This window comes from Cydia pomonella, chromosome 24 (assembly GCF_033807575.1).
Source record: "Cydia pomonella isolate Wapato2018A chromosome 24, ilCydPomo1, whole genome shotgun sequence".
Taxonomy (NCBI): Eukaryota; Metazoa; Arthropoda; class Insecta; order Lepidoptera; family Tortricidae; genus Cydia; species Cydia pomonella.
Window position 1 is genome coordinate 4,470,299 of NC_084726.1, and position 23,630 is coordinate 4,493,928.

The 23,630-nt window shown below is 37.1% G+C and overlaps 1 protein-coding gene across 2 annotated transcripts in view; it reads right to left on the reverse strand.

Annotated features, from left to right (window-relative positions):
• The window catches only part of LOC133531004 (uncharacterized), a 195,460-nt gene that overhangs the window by 60,988 nt on the left and 110,842 nt on the right, over positions 1 to 23,630 (reverse strand). For both annotated transcript variants that reach the window (XM_061869079.1, XM_061869080.1), the window contains exons 2-3: positions 4,998 to 6,179; positions 4,491 to 4,597 (exon numbers count right to left, since the gene is read on the reverse strand). In XM_061869079.1, coding sequence (XP_061725063.1) covers positions 4,491 to 4,597; positions 4,998 to 6,179 — 1,289 coding nt within the window. The remainder of the gene's footprint in view (positions 1 to 4,490; positions 4,598 to 4,997; positions 6,180 to 23,630) is intronic.

Sequence of the window (23,630 nt, forward strand, 5' to 3'; positions counted from 1 at the left end):
TGCAACTCCAGAGGAGGAACTGTTTAGTATTTGTGTTATTAACAGTGTAGACATGCCTCGGCCGAGGGGGCACGCGCGTTTTCCTCGCTCGAGCGCGCCGCCTCGGCCGAGGTACACGTCTAAACTAGCCGGTTTGTGCGTGAGGAAATAGCCTCGCGCGTATGCTCACTCTGTGTGGACCTGCCTATTGAAGAAAAATATGATCAACGCGGCAGAACGAGGTTTGTAAGAATCGTTAATATAATTCGTAAATTAGGTAAGTCCCAGGATTTCCTTACTTACTTTTAGACTAAGACTAAACTATTTCCGTACAAAATGTCCTGTCGCCAAGTGTTTAATTAGCAAAAGCTCTAGAAAGCGACGTAACGGTGAAAGCCTGATACTAAACGGCGGTTAAACGGGGTTTAGTGGCTAATTGGCTTAGATTGAGACATTAGATGGCGTCGATAAAAAACGCAACTTTATGCGAAACCTGTTCGGCGACGGCGGTCCGTTTCAGCGAAATTTATTTTTTCACCTCAGCAGCTCGAACAAGCCTACTTTCGTCACTCCAGGCCATGAATACAGGAATATTTCTAGAAGCTTTCGTCATAATGATGATGCCTTTCATTCATACATGTAAATAAATGTGGTTAACTTTACTTGATGTTGAATTTTGTTCTCACTACTGAGGTGAAAAATTGTATGTGTCACACGAGAGCAGTTATTTTACATCTCGTGTTTTTGAGTCCCTCGCTACGCTCACGATTCTCAATTAGAATCAATCTTTCGTATAACTGTACGTATCTGGGGGCCTACCGCGAAAACCAAAATTCGCAAATTGCGGGGATCTTTCTGTTTTACTCTCACTAAGGCGTAATTAGAGTGATAGAGAAAAATGCCCGTAATTGACGGACTTCGATTTTCGCGGTTATAGCCCTGATGGTTACGCGCGGTTATCACACTGCGGTACCGCACGGTATCCGCACGTCGCTCCGGTGTGTAAGCGAGACAGCGCTATGCATGTGCACCGGAGCGGCGTGCGGTTCCGCATCCAATGTGAAGATTGCCTCAGTGAAGCCCTTGAAAAGTGTTTGATGAAACAAGCTCTAGTTTCAGGCGAAATCGAGCTTTCGGCCTAAACATGATTTTTATACCGAATCCTACCGAAACTGAAACTTCATTCGGACACTGTATAATTTAGCAGTTTTAGGACACATTCTAAAAATTTATGGTACCTACTTTTAGGTATATGAAACAAACCTACTTACACGATTTTTTATTGGATTTTCCCATTATAGGATCCCATGTCCATAATTGGGAAATGGGAGTTTACATACCTACTTCTATAAGTGTATTTTTCTAATATTTCTTAGAATTTGTTTTTGTAAGATTACGCATTTTTTCTCAGAACAGACTTCAATATTAAATCTAGGTATACATCATTATAATAAATCTAGGAACATAACGGTCTGTCGAGTCTAGGCTAGTGCAAAAATGCATTAGACATTTAAAGATCTCCCAGTCACTGTCACCAATCATCCCCATATTGGGCCATCCCGTTACGACCTATAAAACCATGCATTCAATATCAACCTTATCCCTTTAAGTTAAGGTTGAGTTTGTTTTTAAATACACGCAGAAAAAAGATTGCGACTAAACTAAAATCAACCACTCACTGCACACGAGTACGTAGTGTTCTCTCTGTCATAGTTACCTACGACGGGTAGGTGTGACAGAGAGCACACTACGTATTCGCGTGCAGTGAGTGCCTGATTGTATCTGATTTTACTATAGGATTAAGATTCAGTTCAATGCGTGTCGTTTGACGTAATGCTGATGGAAATAAAGTTGAAAATCGCTTACATCGCACGCATAAAACGTATGTTTATAACCAGTATTGATAGAGCTATCATTGAGAGTGAGTATGTTACAATTAGAGGTCTATTTATTTGGTACAGTTAGATGGATGGTCTGTCAAAGTGACGGTTTGTTGGATGCATGGAAGTGTTCCAAGTGGGAGAACTGGTCTGGTTAAGGAAGGTGAATTTTTACGGTACTTCGGGACTTGGTTGGGTTAGGATATTAAAGAGGATTTTATAATCTATGACAGAATACAATCGGCATCGCATTTATTATTCAAGTTGTTGGAGATTATTGCAAATATTATTTCGGCAACTATACTCCTTGAACGCTATTATTTTCCTTTTAATGACAGACCCTAAAAGCTGTATGATAAAGAATCACTGAAACAAAACTTGTGCCTTAAATTTTTGTTGTAGAAAAAAACAAAAAAGCTTTTTTACAGGTGAAGCAAGTTATTCTTAATGTTATCTTGTTACTGAACTTAACATCACTACGTATCAATTGCATACGCAGTGATGCAGTGATGTTAAGTTCAGTAACAAGATAAGTTGATGCCCGTGATTTTTTCCCGTAAACATCCTCAACATTGCCTCCATGTGAAACATAAGAAACAATGCTTAAAGCCCCATTTAGACGGATAAAGTACTTACATGCTATCTTCGTTACATTGCGGCATATGGCCGGTCGACTGAATTCATTGTATGTACTCTGTACTGCCGTACTAATAATTCAAAATTTTTGCATTTTAAATAGATCAGATATGACTGCATCTTTTGTGTATTACAAAAACAAATTTCTTAGCAAAATGCACATTCGTATCGTACTCGTACCTAATTATATCTGACTGTACAAATTTATCTTACTATTATATGTATATTATTTTAAGTGAATTCAATACATAATATTTTAATTCTCATATTAAAAACGAACCCCTACAGCTTTTGGAATTCGGAAACGTCCATTAAATACACATCTGAAAAATAACTTCCTCGAATTTCCTACGCCATTAAAAATTTAAATAAAATGATTTAACAGTTTCCGCAATAAATTAGGTTAGAGTTATATTTCAAAGACATCGGAAAACGTCTGCAACGAAAGACAAGCTTGAGAAAACTAAATTTCAAGCAAATACAAGCTTTATTCCAAACGGATAAGGTTTTTTCGCCCGCACAGTTTTTTTGTAACTATTTTAACATTATAGTCGATAGTTGCTTAGGAAGCTAACTTAGTTCAAAAGAAACAGTGACTTTGCATTAAGTATAATCATTACAGTTCTAATTTGAAAGAAACTAAAAGTGAATAATATAATGTCAAAGCAAAAATAAGAGTTAAAAGGGATTAAAATCTCTTTAGCGAATTTCATAAACTGGGTAAATTAAAATACATAAAGTAGGTACCAAGAACATACTGACATCAGTCTTAGACTACACGAGTTTAAACGCGAGCGAGCGGTCTCAAGACATCTCTTTATAATAAATTTGAAAACTTTGAATTCAAACTTTTGTGCTAAATGCACAAAAAAACCTAAAAATCTGTTCAGTAAATTACCGAAATAATTATTACAAAACAATTTAGAAAAATATGAGATTCATTGGAAACATTCTACTTTCGGAAGTAAAATAGTTGATGAAAACATTTTTGGGAGTTCTTTCAAAAATGCAGTTCGAATTTCAAAGGATGCGAAGAATTTAAAATTAAAGGAACATTATAGTAGAAATGTATCGCTCGCTTAGACTATTTTAAGATTGCTTTAACGCCTGTCTATTTAGATTATGTTTGTTTTATGACGAACTAACATCCCGTGGTCCGAGTTGAACTGTTTAATTATGTCGGTATGTCTGTTTGAGTATATAAACATTTCTGATGTTTTGTTATTAAGCGAACATTTTAGAGAAGTGAAATTCATGATGGATTAATAATCGTGTATGTTATTATTATTAAGGTTAACGGACGCATCAATTAGGGAGCTAGTATTCAAAAAATTCTAATTGAATATCTATACCTATCATGTCTCAACTCAAATACCATCCAATTAATTAATGTATCACTTGTGACACAAATTATCATCACTATCCAATGGGTGACAATTTTAGTAGCGAAGCAAACATGGACATGTAATAATGTAGTAGGTACTCGTATATTCGTTAGAAATAGTTAGTTGGTGTACATACACATAGAATGTGTAAGAATTATAAATATTCGCGAATTAAATATCAATAAATTATTGATAACTTCTATGCCTAGCTTTATTTTCAATTAGCTACTATGGCGCTAATAAGAAAAGCGATCCCTTCGATGATAGTAATGAAAATGATAACTCTATTAAAAATGCTAAAAATCGTGTATAGGAGCTAATTATAGCCTTAACAATGTTGATTAAATAACGCCAGAAATAAAAATAACAGATAAAAATACGACATTGTTATTTCCGTTAAACAAATCAGAAGTAGTGGTAAACTTAAACGAAACAAAAAAAACACAAAGATACTTAAAAAAAAGAAATAGGAGTGGATTACCACATACTAACAGTAACACTATGAACTGACCAGCAGAGTATTAGAGATTTAAAAATTGCCAGTTATTAGTGCGAACGATTGTACCTACATGATACATCAGATCAGAACAAAAAGAAGTAATCAACTTACCTCAACGACTTGTCGCAGGTCCTCAACGTAGACGTTTTCCGTCTGCACGATTTCCGCGCATACGCGCTCCAACTGCGATAGCCCTGACACCTCGTTCCAGGATTGCCCTGAAATATTATAATGGTCCGAAAAAGTGTGTCACGGATTCGTCTTTTTGCGAAAGGCTCGCTTTTTGGAAAGTTAATGCACATAATGTAAGTAATGTAACTATGTAAAATTCGCGAAAGATCCAAATATTGCACCAATGTGCGGCACTGTGCGGCACAAGCATTTTTGTACTGAATATGCTTGTGCCACAGACTGGTGGAATCCCGCCTTTAAGGGATCAAAATATCAGGAACAATTCAATCAAATCAAACCCCTTCTCTTTTGACAAACTAGTTTACAAAGAACAAAAAATACAATTCACATTGCAATAGGTTGAGAATTAGATGCGACGTACTATGTGACTTATAAAAACACAAAATCAAGTCAATTCTTGTATAAATTGAGGAAAAAATAACTTACGTGGTATCGTCTCTGTGTGCCTCTCTTCTGTCGCGCCTTTGTTCAAAATGCCCGCACTATTCACAAAATTATTGCTACCATTCGCCGAAGCAATATCAGCATCACTATGGTCATCCAAACTTTCGATAGACGCCAAATACGCAGAGTTTACTCCTCCTTTATTCTGGACACCACTACTTGAGGTCGAGCTAGAAGAAGCAATGGAACTCATAGAAAGCGGTCTAGTCACTTCTATGGGCGGTGGATGCAATGTCTCTTTCGTTGGTATCGTTTTCAAATTACCCGTCGATCCTACTACTTCGGGATAAGGACCACTTTTGGCTAGTTTTGACGGACTCTCAATCTTACTAACAAAGTCTTTTCTATTTAAACTATTGGTTCCATTGGGGAATGTATCTGAAGGCACTTCGGTCTTTACTGGTTTTTGAGGAGAATTGTCTTTTGATGACAGTTTTATATCGAATTCTCTATCATTTGAAGATATAGAGAGCTCAATAGATTGGTCGATGTATGGTAATGATAGAGATTCGAATGCTGTCTTATTTGCTACAGGCACATCGTAAATTGCTGGTCTATTATTCGTTGGGACATCGTATGTTGTTTGTTCGTCTATTCTAAAATCAGGCTTTAGAGGTAATTTCGATGGAGATTCTTCTTCAACTTTTTTACCAAAGCTCTTAATACCACAGGGTTGATCGTAAATTTCTACAGAATCTAAGATATCAACACCAGATTGAGTTAGCTTCGATGTCGCTCCAAACAGAGGTATATTCGATCGTTGTCTAGTAGAAGTTCTAGCGTTATTCCCTTTCCTTTGAAACTTTAACGTTGTAGTCTCTGTTGCACTTGAAATCATCCTTTTTACATTCGGCGATAAATTATCAAATGAAGCTGTCTCTGAAACTTTGTCTTTAAACGTCCTTTGCACTTTTTCACTGGTATCACTTTCACCATTGCACCGTTTGTATAGGGAACTTTTATTAACTGCTGCTATGGGTAGTTTGACACTGCCTACCATCTTGGAGGGATCTTTAGGCGTTTCTTCGATCATGAGGTCTACTGGTGGGTCATTTCTTGCATCTTTAGCCTTCTCTAGAGCGCTAGCTTCTGGTCTTAGGCTTTTGGGCTCTAGCAAGGAGTCGTATATGCCTATTAGTGTTGGTGTAAGATCTGTCGTGCTACCTGTAACAATAGAAGAAAAAATTAGATTAGTAATTTTAAATATTGAACTTCGTGATTAAGGTCCCTTAACCTCCTAAGGCTCAATGTACATAATGGTCACAATAGAACCTTTCGTGGGCCAAATAAAGAAACATTTCTTTTGTTTCATTGCTTTTTCAAACCAATGAAATTCATCCCAATTTACTTATCAAGGTTCAAATTAAAAATAGGAAAATTGTCTATGGTGGGCCTTACGTGGTTAGAAGAACATTATTTTAAAATAAGAAAATGTTAAGTTTGATTTGTAAAATGTTTTAGGCTGGACGCATTTGGTTGAAGACATACAGAGATTTTGGCAGTAAAACACATTGTTTTTTACACTGAAAATAATTTCCTAAGGTACCTTTAATTTAATGGGAAGAAGTATAAACGAAAGTGGCTTTTTCGACGCGGAAAGAGTTGCGGGTAAGACTTGTGTGAAAAACTATATATTTATAATGTCTATGGACTTAAAATATACCGTTCAATGTCATAATTTGTAGCAATAAAGAATTAGATTACTTAACTCGATTTACAATTAAAGAATCATCAATCAGCTCTAAAACTGCACGTAATAAAGACGAATCATTTCCGATGAATCTTTCAATTAATTCTGAACCTTCTTTTTCTTGAATTAAAGTCGTGATTGCATTTACTGATATGTGGGTTGTAGATTGACATTTAATCAGCTAGTAATAGCAATTTAATGGATCTGCATTCTTAAGCGATTTGAAGATTTAAGTGCAGGCTTTAGATTGTGTCTAGAATCTAGATTTAAACTGGAATCAGCATCATGGCGTAGTGTGGTTATAACCTGTACATTACGTGATGGTTTAGTTATAATTTGCAAACTTGAACTTGACTGTGGACTTTTTTAATGGTGTACGGGGTTACCAATCCAAATCCGGCAATGTAGGATATTTAAAATCATTTATGAATCGTAATAAAGTGTATTTATGTATACATTGAAAATTAGGAGTAGTTTAAGAATTAAACTTTAATTACAAAAAATAATATTGAAGATTGTAAGAAAAAACATCATAAAACTAAATTTAAAAGGTTAAGGAGTCAATCAGGCAAAAGCCAATTTACGTTAAAAGATAAACTAAAAGAAATAGATATCTAATATAAGGCATAGAGAGGGTTGTTTTTATTTTTGTCATTATCTCGCGTCAGTTTTGTACCGAAAACATGCACTATCATGCTAGTTTTACTGTCACAAGTATTTTCTGTTTTTAACTTATCTTTTAATCTGATCACTATCAAGAAATAAATCAAAACATTTCAACAAAATACCCCTTTTACACGATTATGTCATTAAGGAACGCACTCAAAAAGAACCTTTTAAGGTTATTAAACGGTTTGATAAGGGAGGCGTGACTACGCTGTTTTGGTCACCCTACAATTCGCCCTTATTTATCATTATTCGTCATTTGACTTTGAACCTTACTTCTATAACTACAGGGTCGATTATTATTTAAAATATGTTAGATGTTGACGTAGCAAAAGGATGTGGTGATAAATACTGTTTTGGACAGTCAGAATCAACTGTCTTGTGTCGTAAATGCTAGTAATTAGCATTATTGGCATTTATTAAGGCTATTTCGTAATGGTACGTTTGACAATCTATTTATCACAAAACATAGTCTTATGACGTTTTATTTATAAACGCGCAACAAGCTTCCATTAGAGTCAGACCAAGCTAAGTTGGCAGCGATTTTGATAGCCCAGACAGTACAAGTTTTAAGTACACTGTCATAATTTCATAGAAGTTTGACGTTTAAAATAACACTTGCACCGTCTAGGCTATCAGAATCTTAGCTTGAACTGTCTCTAGCTATTAATCGTTTGTCTATCTATGTGGCTTTCCATGAGAGAAGGGTCCTTATGCTTCATGTGCATAAGGACCCTTCTCTAAGGAAAGCCACATTATGTCTGTCATTTTGACGTATGTATTTTCAAATACACAAAGGATAAAAATATAACTATTTAATTGAGGCTTGTAAAGTGTTATGATTAAGGGGGTTAGATAGTTGTGGGGGTGGCATAATAAACGTCATATTTTCATAGAATTTGACATTTATTATGATATTCCTATAGGGAGCGTGCATGAACTGTAGGAGGCAGCACAGGAGCCGTCAGATTTTTGGCGCGAGGCGTAAATGTGATGTTTATTGTTCCGATGTAGCCCACAAGATGGCAGAATCTACTATGCACAAGAAAATGGCAGACCCTCCAACGCGCACGGACCCTATATCACTACGAATGACATGCCTGGTTCGCCTGTTTTTCAACTCTTCTATATGCAAATGCTGAAGAAACTCATAATTTTAATCTCGGAAATAAATCGAAATTTGTTCAGACTAAATCTAACTTTATCCACTTCAATAACAGCCTTAACAATATCGCAATCAAAATTTTTTAATAAATTAAGTACCGACATAAAACAATGCAGTAATCTAAAAACCTTTGACATAAAAGTAAGAGATTATTTTATAAATAGACCATTCTACACTATTGACGAATATTTTGCCAACGCACTTAATTAAATTGTTTTATGAATATATTGTAAGGATCACTTTTTATAATAATAATATTTGACATTCATATACCACAAGATTGATGTAATATATTGTAAATAATTGTATATACCCGTATAACTGTATTTGCATGTACATGTACTTATCGCAAATAAAATAATCTGGAACTGAATTACTCTTCGTTTCTAAACTACAATAGTACTTGTAATACCATTTTTCTGTTACCTGCATACAAACTACACATTGTCAAAGCTCAATCCAATCTAAATGTAACCCTCGGGCGCTAAAGTCAATTTACACGATAATAAAAAGGAAACATATTTAGACGCTATACCCATCTGTGGCCGTATTCTCGTGCATCTATTGAAATTATATTGGAATCGTATTGGATCCGCCGATCAACCGGCTTTAATTGCACTTTGTATCTTGTCTCTGACGTCTTAAACTGCGTTTTGTAGCTTTAGAAAAAAAGGTAAGCGATTTTGATTTATCTTTTTATTGAAAAACACTTTTAAAAAATAAGTCAGGGCAAATATGTGACAATTATAAATAATATACGATAATTTACATTACTTTGTTTTCATAAGTAATAGTTTCTGATTTTTAAAAAGCTTATTTCAATAAAAAGACGTCAAGTATGTTTACCTTTTTCCTAAAACAAAACGATAGTAGAGGAGGCTTTATTTATTTATTTAAACTTTATTGCACAAAAGAACCTTAGTACAAAAGGCGCATTTAATTCCCTTTAACCATTTATAGGCCGCAATCTGTATTGTAAGGCAAAAATGACCACTTTATAACCTCATCTTTTTGTATTTTTTCTTACGCAGTATTTTTAGGACTATCAAATAGCAATGCTGTCTGAATTTTAGATTTTTTTTTAAATAACCGCAAATGGTTAAATCAGTAACTATTTATGAAAGCAAAAGAATGAAAATGATCGTATATGCTTTATAATTGTTATATATTTGCCGTGACTTATTTTTCAAAAGTGTTTTTCAATAGAAAGACACGTCAAGATAGCTTACCTTGTCTGTACTTACATTTAATTAAATTAGGAAAAGTAGAAGGCTTTTTTTTGGTCTTTGTACCTACGGAGAATTAGCAGACTTAAACGACCTGCCCCATAGAAAAAAAATGTTTTCGCAAGGAAATATTTTTTCTTTTACTTTTTTTTTATACTACGACGGTGGCAAGCAAGCATACGGCCCGCCTGATGGTAAGCAGTCTCCGTAGCCTATGGACGCCTGCAACTCCAGAGGTGTTACATGCGCGTTGCCGACCCTTTAAAAATCTGTACACTCCTTTTTTGAAGAACCTCATACTGTAGACCCTCGGGAAAACCTCGGCAGGTACTTTTTTCTTATCAGAACACAATACCGAAAATGCCCTACGGATCCCCACTATTTTAGTTACATCCTGAAGTATAATTAATAAAAAATAATTTGGACTCATTATTGATTGTAGTCCCATGTGAAAGAGCACTTTAACCAAGATGATGGGTTGATATTAGATTGGCATTATATTTACATTGAATTTGTGTTTCTGAACATAAGGTTTTATTTTGTTTAGAGGCTATTACAACCATCTGAATTGTTGTCGTTAAGATAAAGGGTAATATGGCATTCTGGTGCATAGGTAAATCGAATGTAAGGTAATAACATGACCTTAACCTAACCTTACCATGACTGCCTTAGCAGTGTCAAACTGACATACCTATTCGCTAACGTCTGCGTAACTTTCTATACATCTCGCTCGCACTAATATGCCAGTACGAGCGAGATGCATAGAAAGTAAGTTACGCCCACTCTTGCGAATATGTGAGTCAAACTGGTGGTATTCAAAAGCTATAAATTCATTGTTTCAATAAATACCGAGCACCGAGTATGACACCGAGTTATAACGATGACAGTTAACAATAAACAAATTACTTATTGTGGGACTCCCTGGTGCCAATGACCTTCGCTCTGAATCCCTTAGTTCTCTAATGTTTTTTTTTTGTAGCTTATCATATTAACAGCAACTGTTATAAGCAATATAATATTCCATATTTACTTGAAAGTTCATTGTCTTCGAGATATTTCACATCAAAGTTGAAAAATTTTAGGCCAGAAACCTGGTTTTCTGGCCATAACTTTTGTGTTAATTAGTTTAAAATTAAAATCTCTGACCAGTTTTTAGAGACGTCAAAGACGAACCCAAATATGTAGATTTCGAACCCAAATATGTAGACATGTAAGATCCTTCACAGCAATTAAGTAACGAAAAAAGTGTATTTTTAGACAATGTTCAAAAAAATCATATAAAAATAAGTATTGTTTTCTTTCAAAATCCGGCAGACCACAATGGAGATAAAAGATTGAAGACCGATAGCCGTTTGTCTTATAATTCTATCTGTAATGCAAAATTAGGAGTTACGACTCAAAACTTGTCAAAAATCGATGAAAACCGCGGGGAGCCCCTTAATGGATTCTAGTTCATTAGAAATAGAAAAGTGACTGCAGATAAAACACAGTGTGGTAAATAAAATCTTCCTCGCGTTGTCCCGGCATTTTGCCACGTACGGATCATGGGAGTCTGGGGTCTGCTTGACAACTAATCCCAAGATTTGGCGTAGCACTAGTATAGTGGCGTAGTATGGTAAATGACATATATGCCCAAAATTCATTTTTCAGACAAAAAACCTGGTAGTAAAAACTGACATTTAATATTACTTAAAAAAATCTATATCGCTTTGATTAATCATGTAATTTAGCACTGCATATTTTAGTGTTAATCCATATTAACGTATGAAATATGCAAGCAAGAATGCAACGCATGCAACAAAATCAAAACAATGGTTTCCTTCGCGCCTGCGCGGTGACTCACGATATAACAATTAAAGGGCTCCACTCACCTTGCAACAAAACGCATGCGATATTGTATACATTGTTGCGTTTAATCGATCAATTGAATTTAAATCAATTATAATATATCAAGGAAAATCCTCTGCAAACGATGCTTTTATTTTTTTCAATTGAATTTAGTTCACCTACTTGTTAGGCAATTTGCTTTTACACACATGGCGCCATTTATTTTATTTAATCTTTATTGCACATTAGAAAACACACTGTACAAAAGGCGAACTTAATGCCATAAGGCATTCTCTACCAGTCAACCTTTAGGCAAAGCAGATAAGTTATACGCGGTGCAAAAACATGTGATGTAGATGATACAATTCATTCATTTATTTATTTTATTATTATTAATGTACACATCCCTCCCTCCCGGCTAAAAACTCGTGTAGTGGTTATCGGCTAGGTATGATGAACCCTCGTGGACGTCAGCTGCTGCTCCAATGGTGGGTTGAGGAATGGCAGCCACCGAAACACGTAAAACAAAAAAAATTGTCATCGCCTCCCGTTTGATACTTTGTCAAATGATAGTTCAGATGCTGTTGTTAGTTTAAAAAATCGTCCGCCGGTTATATCGCGGTGGTAAGAACATCAGCTGGTCGCATGAACATGTTAAAAATAAGCGCTATACCTTTTGTGATAGCAATAACAAATCATGAAACTTTGCATGAAGCATTTCATCAGGCGTTAACGCCTAAAAAGCCATCAACGGATTACGCAATTTACACATTACGCATACTTTGCCACACATAAAGTGGTAAGGTGCATATTTTTACATGTTCATTTTACAGCTGACGGCCATTCCACCGCGATAGAACCGGCTGAATGACGGTTTGTTTAGTTTAAAAAAGCATCTAAACTATCATCTGTTCATCAGAAATATCATCTGAAAAGTATCAGCCGGGAGGCGATGACTGACGAAATATGCTCCTGGCCCGCGGTTTAATAGCATTACAGTCTTACTACACGCAAATACAAATAACAAAATAAAATTTTAAATGAAATTTAGTTTCATGTATGACGTATAAGACGATTTAAGGGGACTCAGAATAGTCAGAATCAAAGCCGGATTTAGAGGTCTTTAGGCTTCGGGGCAACAAAGGAGTGGAGACCCCCTGGCCCCAAATTATTTTCCAAATATAATGGTCAATTTTCTGAAGTCTCTATTGTGGGGGCCACTCTTTTGTGGAGGCCCCGGGGCTGTAGTCCCGGTTGCCCTCCCCTAAATTCGGCCCTGGTCAGAATGATATTAATTGTCGACGTGGTTATGCAATTTTGCGGCGAATTAATATAAGAACTATCAAAACTCCATCTTCTTTGTATATTCGAACTCCGATTGGGAGATGTGCGGCCCGATTCGAAGAATGATTAAGACACGTTTATCGGATATCGGATCTCCGAGAGACCTCCCCGAGGTCCTACTCAACATCAAAGGTTTGATAGGATTCCTCGAGGAGCTGGCTGGCAGGACTAGCCCACCCCCAACATATCACGCAAAATAGGCGCAAGTCGTCGAGTTGCGGAAAAATCGCCCGAATACAATACAATACAATACACGTTTACGATCTTGGAAAGATCTTTAAAAGATCGATAACTAAAGGACACGTCAAAATTGACGTTTATTTCGATTCCGCTGTGATCCCAATAAGATCTATCTACGATATTTCTAACGTCAAAGTGAAGTGGTTACCCGAATCGAGCTGCTTCTGTCAATTATACGACATACAAACGATATCTAAATGAGAACTTATCGTTATCGTATCTCATTCTTCGAATCGGGCCGGTGGACTTCGCCCAATGCATTACGGTAGATAAAAATACTGACTCATCTTAAAGCGATACTCCTCGTAGATCCACAAGAGATGATATTACCCCCATACTTTTTTCTATGGGCGTTTATTATCTGTGTTTATACTGTCATTCACTTTCTTAGTTGGATCAAAATTATTTTCGTTGCATTGTTTTTTGTCCCCAAAAAATGTGACGGAGTTGAGATGAACTTTATTATATACAGCACTCGACTTTTTTATTTATTTGATAGAAGACATATAGATACAAGCGTGACACAGGGGTCAAAAACAAGACAACAAAAAAAATAGATTGTTTTCACATTTTGTGAAACGTTGGTGTATAACTATGTGAATTTTTCACGTGTTATAATTTATGAAAAAAATCTACTATCATAATAAGTAGGATCCTTTATACAAATAAATCATTGTTATCCAATAACAATGATTTATTTGTATAAAAGGGTATATTTGTATTGTCGCAAATAAATAGAGGGTCGTGTCGACGAACAAATTTCTGTACATGTTTAATTAATATCATAAAGGTGAAATTTAAAACTATTTATCTCTCATCATATACTTCGTATACATACAGAGGTATTAACTATAACTAGCTTAAATCTAAATTAGTCCCTTGAGGCATTGTACCAAGGATACTGGTGGCGCTCGATGTATTGCAATGCTGATACGTTGTGCGAGGAAGCCGCCAGCTCTTCGCTCACCAGTTACGCCACAACTCTATATATCTGTTCTGTTGTAACAACTCTATGAGATCCCCGTGTGCCAGTGAACTCTGGCCCCAGTAATGGAGCGCTTCCGTCCAAGACTGCAGTCTTCCTTCATACATTACATAACATGTAACTTGTATGAACATCGATACCGGATTAATTGTATGAGTACAGTACCCCTAGTGTAAATAAATTCGATTTCCAAACGTGACGTACGCGTTTGCGTTTAGTCTCGTTTTGTATTGGATTTCGAAAGAGCGCGCCAAGCGGGACGTTTTAGAACCTCAAAATCCTATACAAAATGAGACTTAACGCAAACGCGTTCGTCACGTTATGATGTCGATCAAAGTTACACTAGGGGTACTGTACTCTCAAATGTCGTACGACTATAGTAAACACCCATGTAATGGAACAGGCACCAGTAATGAGATGGTATAGACAAATCCCGTAAAACAAGTATTTACCATCAGTTTTTAATCGCTGGCAACATTTTACCATAAACGAGAATCAGTGTAAAGTAATAAGTATATGTTGTTCACAAGAGATAGACTTTGAACATATAGGTAAAATATTAGCAAGGAAGTAAGGATATATAAAATACGGCCAAATCTCAAATATTTAGATTTTTTTGAGATTCAACCTGAATATAAAAAAGAAAGATAAGTATATCGTTTAAAGAATTTCGTGCCCATGTGGCCGTATTGCAGTTTCCATACGACGTGTGCTTACCTTTTTGCAATACCTAGTGAATGTCAATCTAGTCGTACGATATTGAGAGTGACAGTCGTTCAATCCATCCGGAATCGATGTTCATACCAATTGTTGCAAAGAGCGCCCGCGCGAGACCGTCCGGATTACAGGGATCACCGGATTAGCGAGGCTCTACTGTATGGCGTGTCTGAGCAGTCCGGTCTTCAGACTGGTTGGAGTGTGAGCGGAACATTCCTACATAGCGCTATCTCGCTCACACTCTAGACCGCCGTGCAGTGTTAACTATGTTAGCCTTGACACCCGTCAGTTCCCGCTAGTTAAAATAGTTATTGATGTAATTTCCATCCATTGTACGTCAAACACATTGTGCTAGGAACGACAGTTGTCAAACGCTTTCATAATTCGCTCCGCCATTGTGTGAAAGGTCAACGGATCAAGGGTGTTGAGGTAATGTCATGAGATTCGTGAGTCTCATGAGGGTTCAGGTGATTTATTAGGTTAAGGCGCTGTGAATTCAGGGTCTTCTCTTTCTCTTACTGAGCGTGAGCGACTGTACATGCCCGCGGGACCGCGGATATCATTGTTATGAATTGATAATTTTTGGGTTCAATAGTAGAGTTCGAATAAATGTGTATAAAAGAGCAGTGAGATCCTCTCTTCATGGCTCTGAATGCTGGCCGACACGAAAAGTGGAAAAAACAGAAAATGCACGTTACGGAAGTCACGCGCTTAATATAAGGAACGAATAAGTACGCGGAGCGTTTAAGTTTGCTAGGATTCCAGACAAATGAATGAATGAATGATCGTTTATTTGCGTTAAACAAGCGTTTATATACAAGGATGTTCGATGTTTAATTACAGCACGATTCTTGTTGTAAATGTAAAAGCTAAACTTACACACTACACAATGAGAGAAGCCCATCTGCGTTGGTATGACTACGTGACTGACTTGAAAATGACCACATTCCCAAAAAAGCCATAGAAGAAGAGATCGCTACTACAAGAAGTATTGTAAAATAAAAAATAATAAATAGTGAATAATTTTTTCACCTTACGCCCATGTGACGGTAGCGAAACGGCCAAGCGATATATTTTGACTAAGGTGTAGAGTTTGTGAAGTTAGGGCTTGTCGAGTGAGAAGCTTGGCTTTACAAGAGATCTGATAACTTTTCGACAGTGCGAGCCATATGGTCTCGTCTTGGCAACATTTTACATGAAAATGTTTTTGATGGGATATTTATGACTAGTCAAAACTGCTTATTTTTAAGCCTACTTGAATAAACGGTTTTTGAAGTATGAAGTTTGAACTGGCTCACAAAATTTGATGGAAACAGCCGAACGGCCGAGCTAAACTTTGACTTTACCAGCCAACGAATTCTAATAAAGTTTTTTCGCTCGATTTGACTTGATATATGACCACAAAACCAACTAAAATACTAAAAAACTTCCGCAAACAGTCCATTTCCTTCAATAATTATTTCAACTTTGTAACTAGAATATAAACATCAAAGTTCAGCCTACATCAATGTCACCCAATTTCGTAAAATTTTAACAAGATATAAATTTATTTCTCAGGAAACGATTATAAATCTACATCTGTCGTTATAGATCATGTCGTTCACGACGACGCAGGCCTTGATTCGTATTGTCATATTATTAAAGCTTAGATTTGACAAACCTGCGCGTCATCGTGGATGACACGAACGATGTAGTGTGACAGCCATACAGGCAATTTGTAAACTGTAGAAGTGTATTTATTTTATTTACTTCTAAAGTTACGTTTTAGTAAAGCCATCAATTAGGGTTCTGTGTTTTTATTTTGTTTTTACGGGAAAACGCAATGGGATTTTCTCATGGTTTCTTTGCTTCATTATTATTACCTACCTACATAGATATTACACCTATGTACTATGTACTCATTTTTACCTGATTTTACCCGACGCTGCAACAATCATCTGCTATAGATGTGGTGGCCAATTCTTCTTCTAGTAAGTAGAATACTACTTACTTAGACTACTACTTAGTGTACACTTCTTCATTGCTTACTTGTTCAAGTCAGAAGAAACTTTATACTACGACGGTGGCAAACAAGCATACGGCCCACCTGATGGTAAGCCGTCTGTGATAATAACATAAGGAACTGCAGCACACGACAAGTAGAATAGGTCCTTAATAGTACATTACGATACAAGTGCGAAAAATAGGAAATTCGAAACGAGTGGTGATAAATTAAAACACGACCAAAGGGAGTGTTTTAAATCGACACGAGTTGCGAATTACCTATTCGCACATGTATCGTACAACGTTTTACAGTACATATAGCCCTTTAAATGTTCGACATAGTAACGTAATATGCTAATTTCAGCACTAGTGCGGTAAAGTAGCACCATATGTACTGTAAAATATTTTTCTTCTAAGACACCAATGTTCACATGAAAAGACAAAGTTCTATTCAATTTTCTATTTTCCTGGTTCAAATAAATAGGTTTTGTCTGCGTGTAATATTATGCTCCTTTACAGTTAAAAATAGAGACAACTATCGTGGTATTGACGCCGTTAACATCATGCTAGTTACGCGCTAGGGCTGCCCCTAGGGTTGCCATTGCCACCCATACTATAATATAGTATCGTACTATATTTGAATCAATTGTACTATAGAAAGGGGTATACAAATGTCACAGATATTACATCGTATGCGATGCGACTTGGATTTTTAAACGCCGCAATTCGCCTCAAATATACTTTTTTGTTTCAATATTTTGAGAAAAATACTATATTTCTGTAGAAAAAAGACGACCGGTACAGTCTGTCACAAATACGGATAAAGGGCCAATAATATCTATACAATAATCTAATGTCTTAATGTAGGTTATTTTCGTATTATTAATGTGGTATACAATTTATCAGTAAATTGGCTTCTTCTTATAAAGTACACAAAAACAAAAACAATAATGTACAATTATTTAAGCCCCCGTTGGACCGTGTTCTTCTCTCACTCTCACTAAGCGTAAACGCGAGCGAGATGGATGTGCGTGCTCGGGACCGCGGACATCATGTTTTTGAATTATATTTTGTAGTTAGTTTTAACGAAAAAAAGTAATCAATGTTGCCTCAAAACAAAATTGTACATTTTTAGAAGCAATTTTCATATTTTTAACTTTTGTTCTAAAATTGTGACAAATGTTTAAAGTGCGTTTTAGACCTATGTTCGTAATTTTTTTCTTTGGAAAGAAAGTCTAAAATTCGAATCGATGAAGTCCCTGGAGAAAATCCTCAAGCTTGCTAATTACATTTTTAGCAACCGTTATCTAAAAGAGCTGAAACTACGGCACCTTAATATGGGAAGAATATCTTTGCAATTTTCTATGAAATTCCATTTCCGAGAAAACGTTTTCAAATCACTTTGATTTTGATGTCGATCGCTTCAGCATAACATATTCTAGGTTTATAAGTTTCGCTTTAAACAAAAAAAAAGTTGTATTGCAAATTTTGAGAAAAAGGAAAACCTATAAATTTAGTTTTTCATTGTGTCAATAACATACTAAAATATCATGGAGGATGGAAAAAATTTAATAAGTAGAAAACGTTTTCTCTTTTTGTATGGGTGATCAAGTGCTATAACTTCCCTCTTAAACTGGAACTGTGGAACTTACTTGGTCACGCGCTGCGCGTATCAAAAGGGATTTCCTTCCGCGAACGCTTCGCCAGTAGAATCAACTCCCTGATGAGGTTTTCTCGAGGGACTACAGTATAGGGTTCTTCAAAAAGGAGTGCACAGTGTTTTAAGAGATTGGCTGAATAGCTTACTATATAGCACTCTTTGCCAATCATAGCTATGTTTAGAGCTTGATTATGTTGTAAAGTAGTAGTAAAAATAAGATACATAAAGAACCAAATAAATTAAGTGTATGTAGTGTAGTTTATATTATTAGACTACCAATACTAGGTATTTTTTTATATGTGTGTTTTTGTTAGTAAACTTGCTAAGTTTGATGTGTCCCTGAGTCTAGCAATGACTCGTCGTACTTTTGTTTTCGGAGCAAAAATTAGTTATGACGGCACGCAAAAATTAATAATTAATATTACGTGAAATTCTGCGTAGGGAGCGCCACTACCAATCCATCACAATCTGAGGGTCTACCGCGAAACAAGAAAACCGATATTTCGTTATCTAACCTCTCTATCACTCTTGCATATTCGAGCGATAAAGAGGTAGATAACTAAATTTCGATTTTCGCGTTTCCCGGTGCCTACCTTTGTAAACAAATCGCCTTGATGCATCAATGTCATATTTTAATATCTGTGAAAACTTGTCAAAAAACAGTATAAGTTACTCTATGGTGTACGAAAGGTGCTAGTGCTGCACTCTGGTGGCAGAATATTGCAGTTATACTCCCTATTAACTCAATACATTGAATTGCAGCGTTGGCAATGGCAACCCTACGGTACATTCGAGATCAAAAGCGCTTCGGTTCCGTATTTAGCAGCACTAGAAACGGCTTCCTGCCGCGCTGTTATTACGTGCACAGAGCTTTGTCGCTCTGAATTTTACATTTACGTGCTTACTGTTGCAGGATTGACCGAGTAACATATCATAGCTCGTAACAGGCGCAGATCTAGGAATTTGATCAGATAGGGCAATTCATTTTTAAAACTTCCAAAAAACTAGTGTGAGGGGATTTGTAGGGTTCTGTCTGTCCGTCCGCGGTTTTTCTATTTGGCATGGATACATTAATCATGCATGGCGTCAGAACAGTAAAATAAAAAGGGCAATTTTTTTTTTTTAATTTAAAACACTAGTTTTACGAAAGCGATTGCCATCTGACCTTCCAACCTGGAGGGTAAACTAAGCCTTATTGGGCTTAGTCCGGTTTTTCACGATGTTTTCCTTCACCGAAAATCGACTTGTAAATATCAAACGATATTTCGTACATAAGTTCCGTAAACTCATTGGTACGAGCCGGGATTTGAATCCGCGACCTCCGGATTGAAAGTCACACGCTCTTACCGCTAGGCCACCAGCACTTTTGAGTTATTGCAGTCTTCTCAGTAAAAGACATACAAGCGCTGTGAAGGTAGTCTTATGGTTATAAAGTATTACAATACTAACTATACTATCCGCAAAACTATCTGGCCGGTCAGGTCATAACGCCATCTCTTTCACTCTTAACCAAGGGTAAAGGAGATAGCATTATGATCTCAGTGGCCAGTTAGTTTTGCGGCAAGTATAGCCCCGTTTAGCCTATTCCGACAGAATGGTAATTACGGAACCCTAAACAGGTCAAGGAGCCCGACATGCTTTTGGCCGACTTATTTTCTTTTACGCCCCCTCATTAGTATTCTCAGAAAGCTAAATTCAGGTAGCCTAGGTCTTGACAGCGTATCAATCTAAGTGAAAGTTCGTAGCCATCGGTAATGCACGCTACCCGACCATAGACAATCAGTTAATGCATAGACAATCGAGTAATCACATGTCATTTGAAAATGGTGGGAAAAGAAAATGGTCTTAGCCGCTTATTGCTGTAACTGGGCATGTCTAATGGAGAAAGCTGCTGTCAATTTAATTGTCTATGGTGTTATTTAATTTCCTAATAAACCTTACGCTTTCCTACTTAATAGCGAACCATACTTTATAAGATATATAGTTTGGCAAGCCATTTCTATCCGTAGAAAAAACGCCGACAAATTTAAAAAAAGTAGGTGTTATGTTGCACATTGACAAGTGTTGTTTCTTGTTTAAAAAATAAACAGATTGTCTATGCTGTCATGGCGTTGTTTCAATTACTACATTGGCGATTCGAGGAAATTTAATTAGTTGTTATTAGCGAAATGGCGTTAAATACGAATTTCTTGCTGCCCGGGGCTTTCGATCAAAAAAAGGACGATTGGAAAGTGTATAAAGAACAAATGTTATTTGCGCTACAAGCACTGGGCGTGGAAAATAACCTAGAAAGTGCCCGCGCCATTTTCCTTTCACAATGTGGAAAAGATACTTTTGCATTTTTAAGTTCATTAGTGGCGCCGAAAAAACTCGTGGAAGTGAACTTTGATGATATCTTGGCCGTATTAGACAAGTTTTTCGCGCCCGAGAAAAGCGAAATACTCGAAGCCGGGAAATTCCATCTACGATGTCAAGAGAAAAGTGAAAAAATGCAATCCTTTATTTCGGCCATTAAAGCGATAGCAGTGCATTGTAACTTCAGTGATTTAGAAAGACAATTGCGTGACAGACTGGTGTTGGGAGTTAGAGATGTGCGTTTGCGGCGAGAATTACTGAAAACGGACAATTTAACGTTCGCACAAGCCGTAAGCCGAAGTGTTCAATATGAGCAAACTGTGAGCGACCTTTACCCGCAAACAAGTACCTCAACACCTCTGGAGACCAAACCAACAACGAGCACAAGTATATCTGAACCGATGGACACCAACCTAGTTAACGTCGGCTCGCAAAAGCGCGAGACTGCCTGTCGTCACTGCGGGGCGAATCATAACCCTAGAGGCTGTAAATTTGCTAGGGCAAACTGTAACTACTGCAAGAAGGTGGGCCATACGGTTGCCGTATGTTGGAATCGTAATAAGAAGAAAATGAACCTGGTTGAAGTTGAAGAACTGGACGACAGCAAGGAGGACTTCGCCTACATGAATGAAATCCTGCAAGTACATGTCAAGTCAAGTGCTGAGCAAGCTAGTAGCAAGATCTTCACTATAATCAAGTTGCATGATAAAGAAGTTCAGTTTGAAGTGGACTCGGGGGCTGCACGTACTGTTATCTCATATGAAACATGGAGAAATCTGCAGTTCAAGATTAAATTGGAGGATGCTAACATAAACCTTATCACCTGGGGTCGGCATCCAATTAAGCTGAAGGGATTAGCTAAAGTTAAAGTTGGATACAAAGGGCTTGAACATGAATTAACAATAATTGTTGCTGAAGACAGGGGACCTAATATTTTGGGAAGAAATTGGTTTGCGCCATTGGGCATACAAGTTGAAGGACTCTGTTGGACAAGTCAAGTACCAGAAGAACTGCAGTTGAAATACCCTAAAGTATTTAGTGATCAACTGGGTTGTTATACGGGGCCGCCTGCAAAACTAATTCTGAAGAATGAAGCTCAACCAAAGTTTCTGAAATGTCGACCTATCCCTTATGCTCTTAGAGAAGAGGTGAAAACTGAACTGAAGCGACTTGAGGCAATTGGAGTGTTGACTCCTGTGAGATATTCTGATTGGGCTACACCACTCCGCATTGTAAGGAAGGAAGATGGAACCTTGAGAATATGTGGCGATTACCGTTCTACAGTTAATATCTCAATAAACTGTGATGTTTATCCACTGCCAACATCAACGGAAGCATTCCAATTACTGGCTGGAGGTAAAATATTTTCAAAACTGGATCTGAAGCAAGCTTATACACAAATGTTAGTAGATACGGAATCAGCTGAAATTTTGACATGGAATACCCCATTAGGACTGATGAAGGTAAACCGATTACCTTTTGGGGTCAGTTCAGCACCAGGCATATTTCAACGAGTGATGTCAAGTCAATTTGCAGACATGGATGGTGTCGCTGTTCTATTAGATGACATTGTGGTGACAGGTACTGATGAGACTGAACATGCTGCAAGGCTAGCTAAGGTACTTCAGCGTATTCAAGAGCTGGGATTCACCATAAACATTAACAAGTGTCAATTCTCGGTACCATCAGTGACCTTCCTCGGCTATGTTCTTGATGCAAATGGCATACACCCTTGCCCAAGAAAGATTAAGGAAATCCAAGAAAGACCAAGCCCTTCAGATCTGAAACAGCTCCGTGCATTCTTAGGCCTAATCAATTTCTATGAAAGGTTCTACAGAGCTAAGTCTGACATCTTAGAGCCTCTGCATCAGCTTTTGAAGAAAAATAGGACTTGGAAGTGGGGAACGCTAGAGGAAGACGCGTTTAAGAAGGCTAAACAGCTGTTAACCTCTGACTTGACACTAGTGCAATTTGACAAGAATAAAGAGGTAATTCTCACTTGCGATGCCTCGGAATATGGCGTGGGAGCTGTAATAAGTCATGTTTTTGAAGATGGCCAAGAGAAACCGATTGCAATGGCTTCACGAACTATGCAGGTGCATGAAAGGAATTACAGCCAACTGGATAAGGAGGCCCTGGCTATTATTTATGCACTAAGGAAGTTCCGAGAGTACCTGGTGGGAGTCAAATTTACCATAGTTACAGACCATAAGCCGCTAATTGGGCTCTTGAACCCAAGAAAGCCAATTCCAGACCAGATCTCTCCACGTTTGCTACGCTGGTCACTGATTTTAGCTAGTTACAATTATGACATTTTGTATAAGCCAGGCCAGGTAATTCAGAATGCTGATGGATTAAGCAGATGGTGCAGTCCAGAACCTGTGCAGGAGGAAGCTCCTTTGCCAGAAGTGTTACTGCTAGAACAAACACCAGAAGGGTGGACAGTTTCTGTAGGCGATATTGCCTGTGAAACTAAGAAGGATGAGGTGTTAAAAAAAGTTGTGTTTTTTGCTTTACATGGGTGGCCATCAGAGAGCAATGACCGCATGTTGCTACCCTATATACAAAGGAAAGATGCAATTTCAGTCAGCAAAGATTGCTTATTGTTTTCAAATAGGGTCATAATACCAGAGAAATTGCAGGGTCAAGTATTAAAGATTATACATGCACCGCATGCTGGCATGGTACAATCGAAAGCCTATGCACGAGCGTACGTTTACTGGCCAGGTATGGATGCAGATATCACTGAAATTGTTG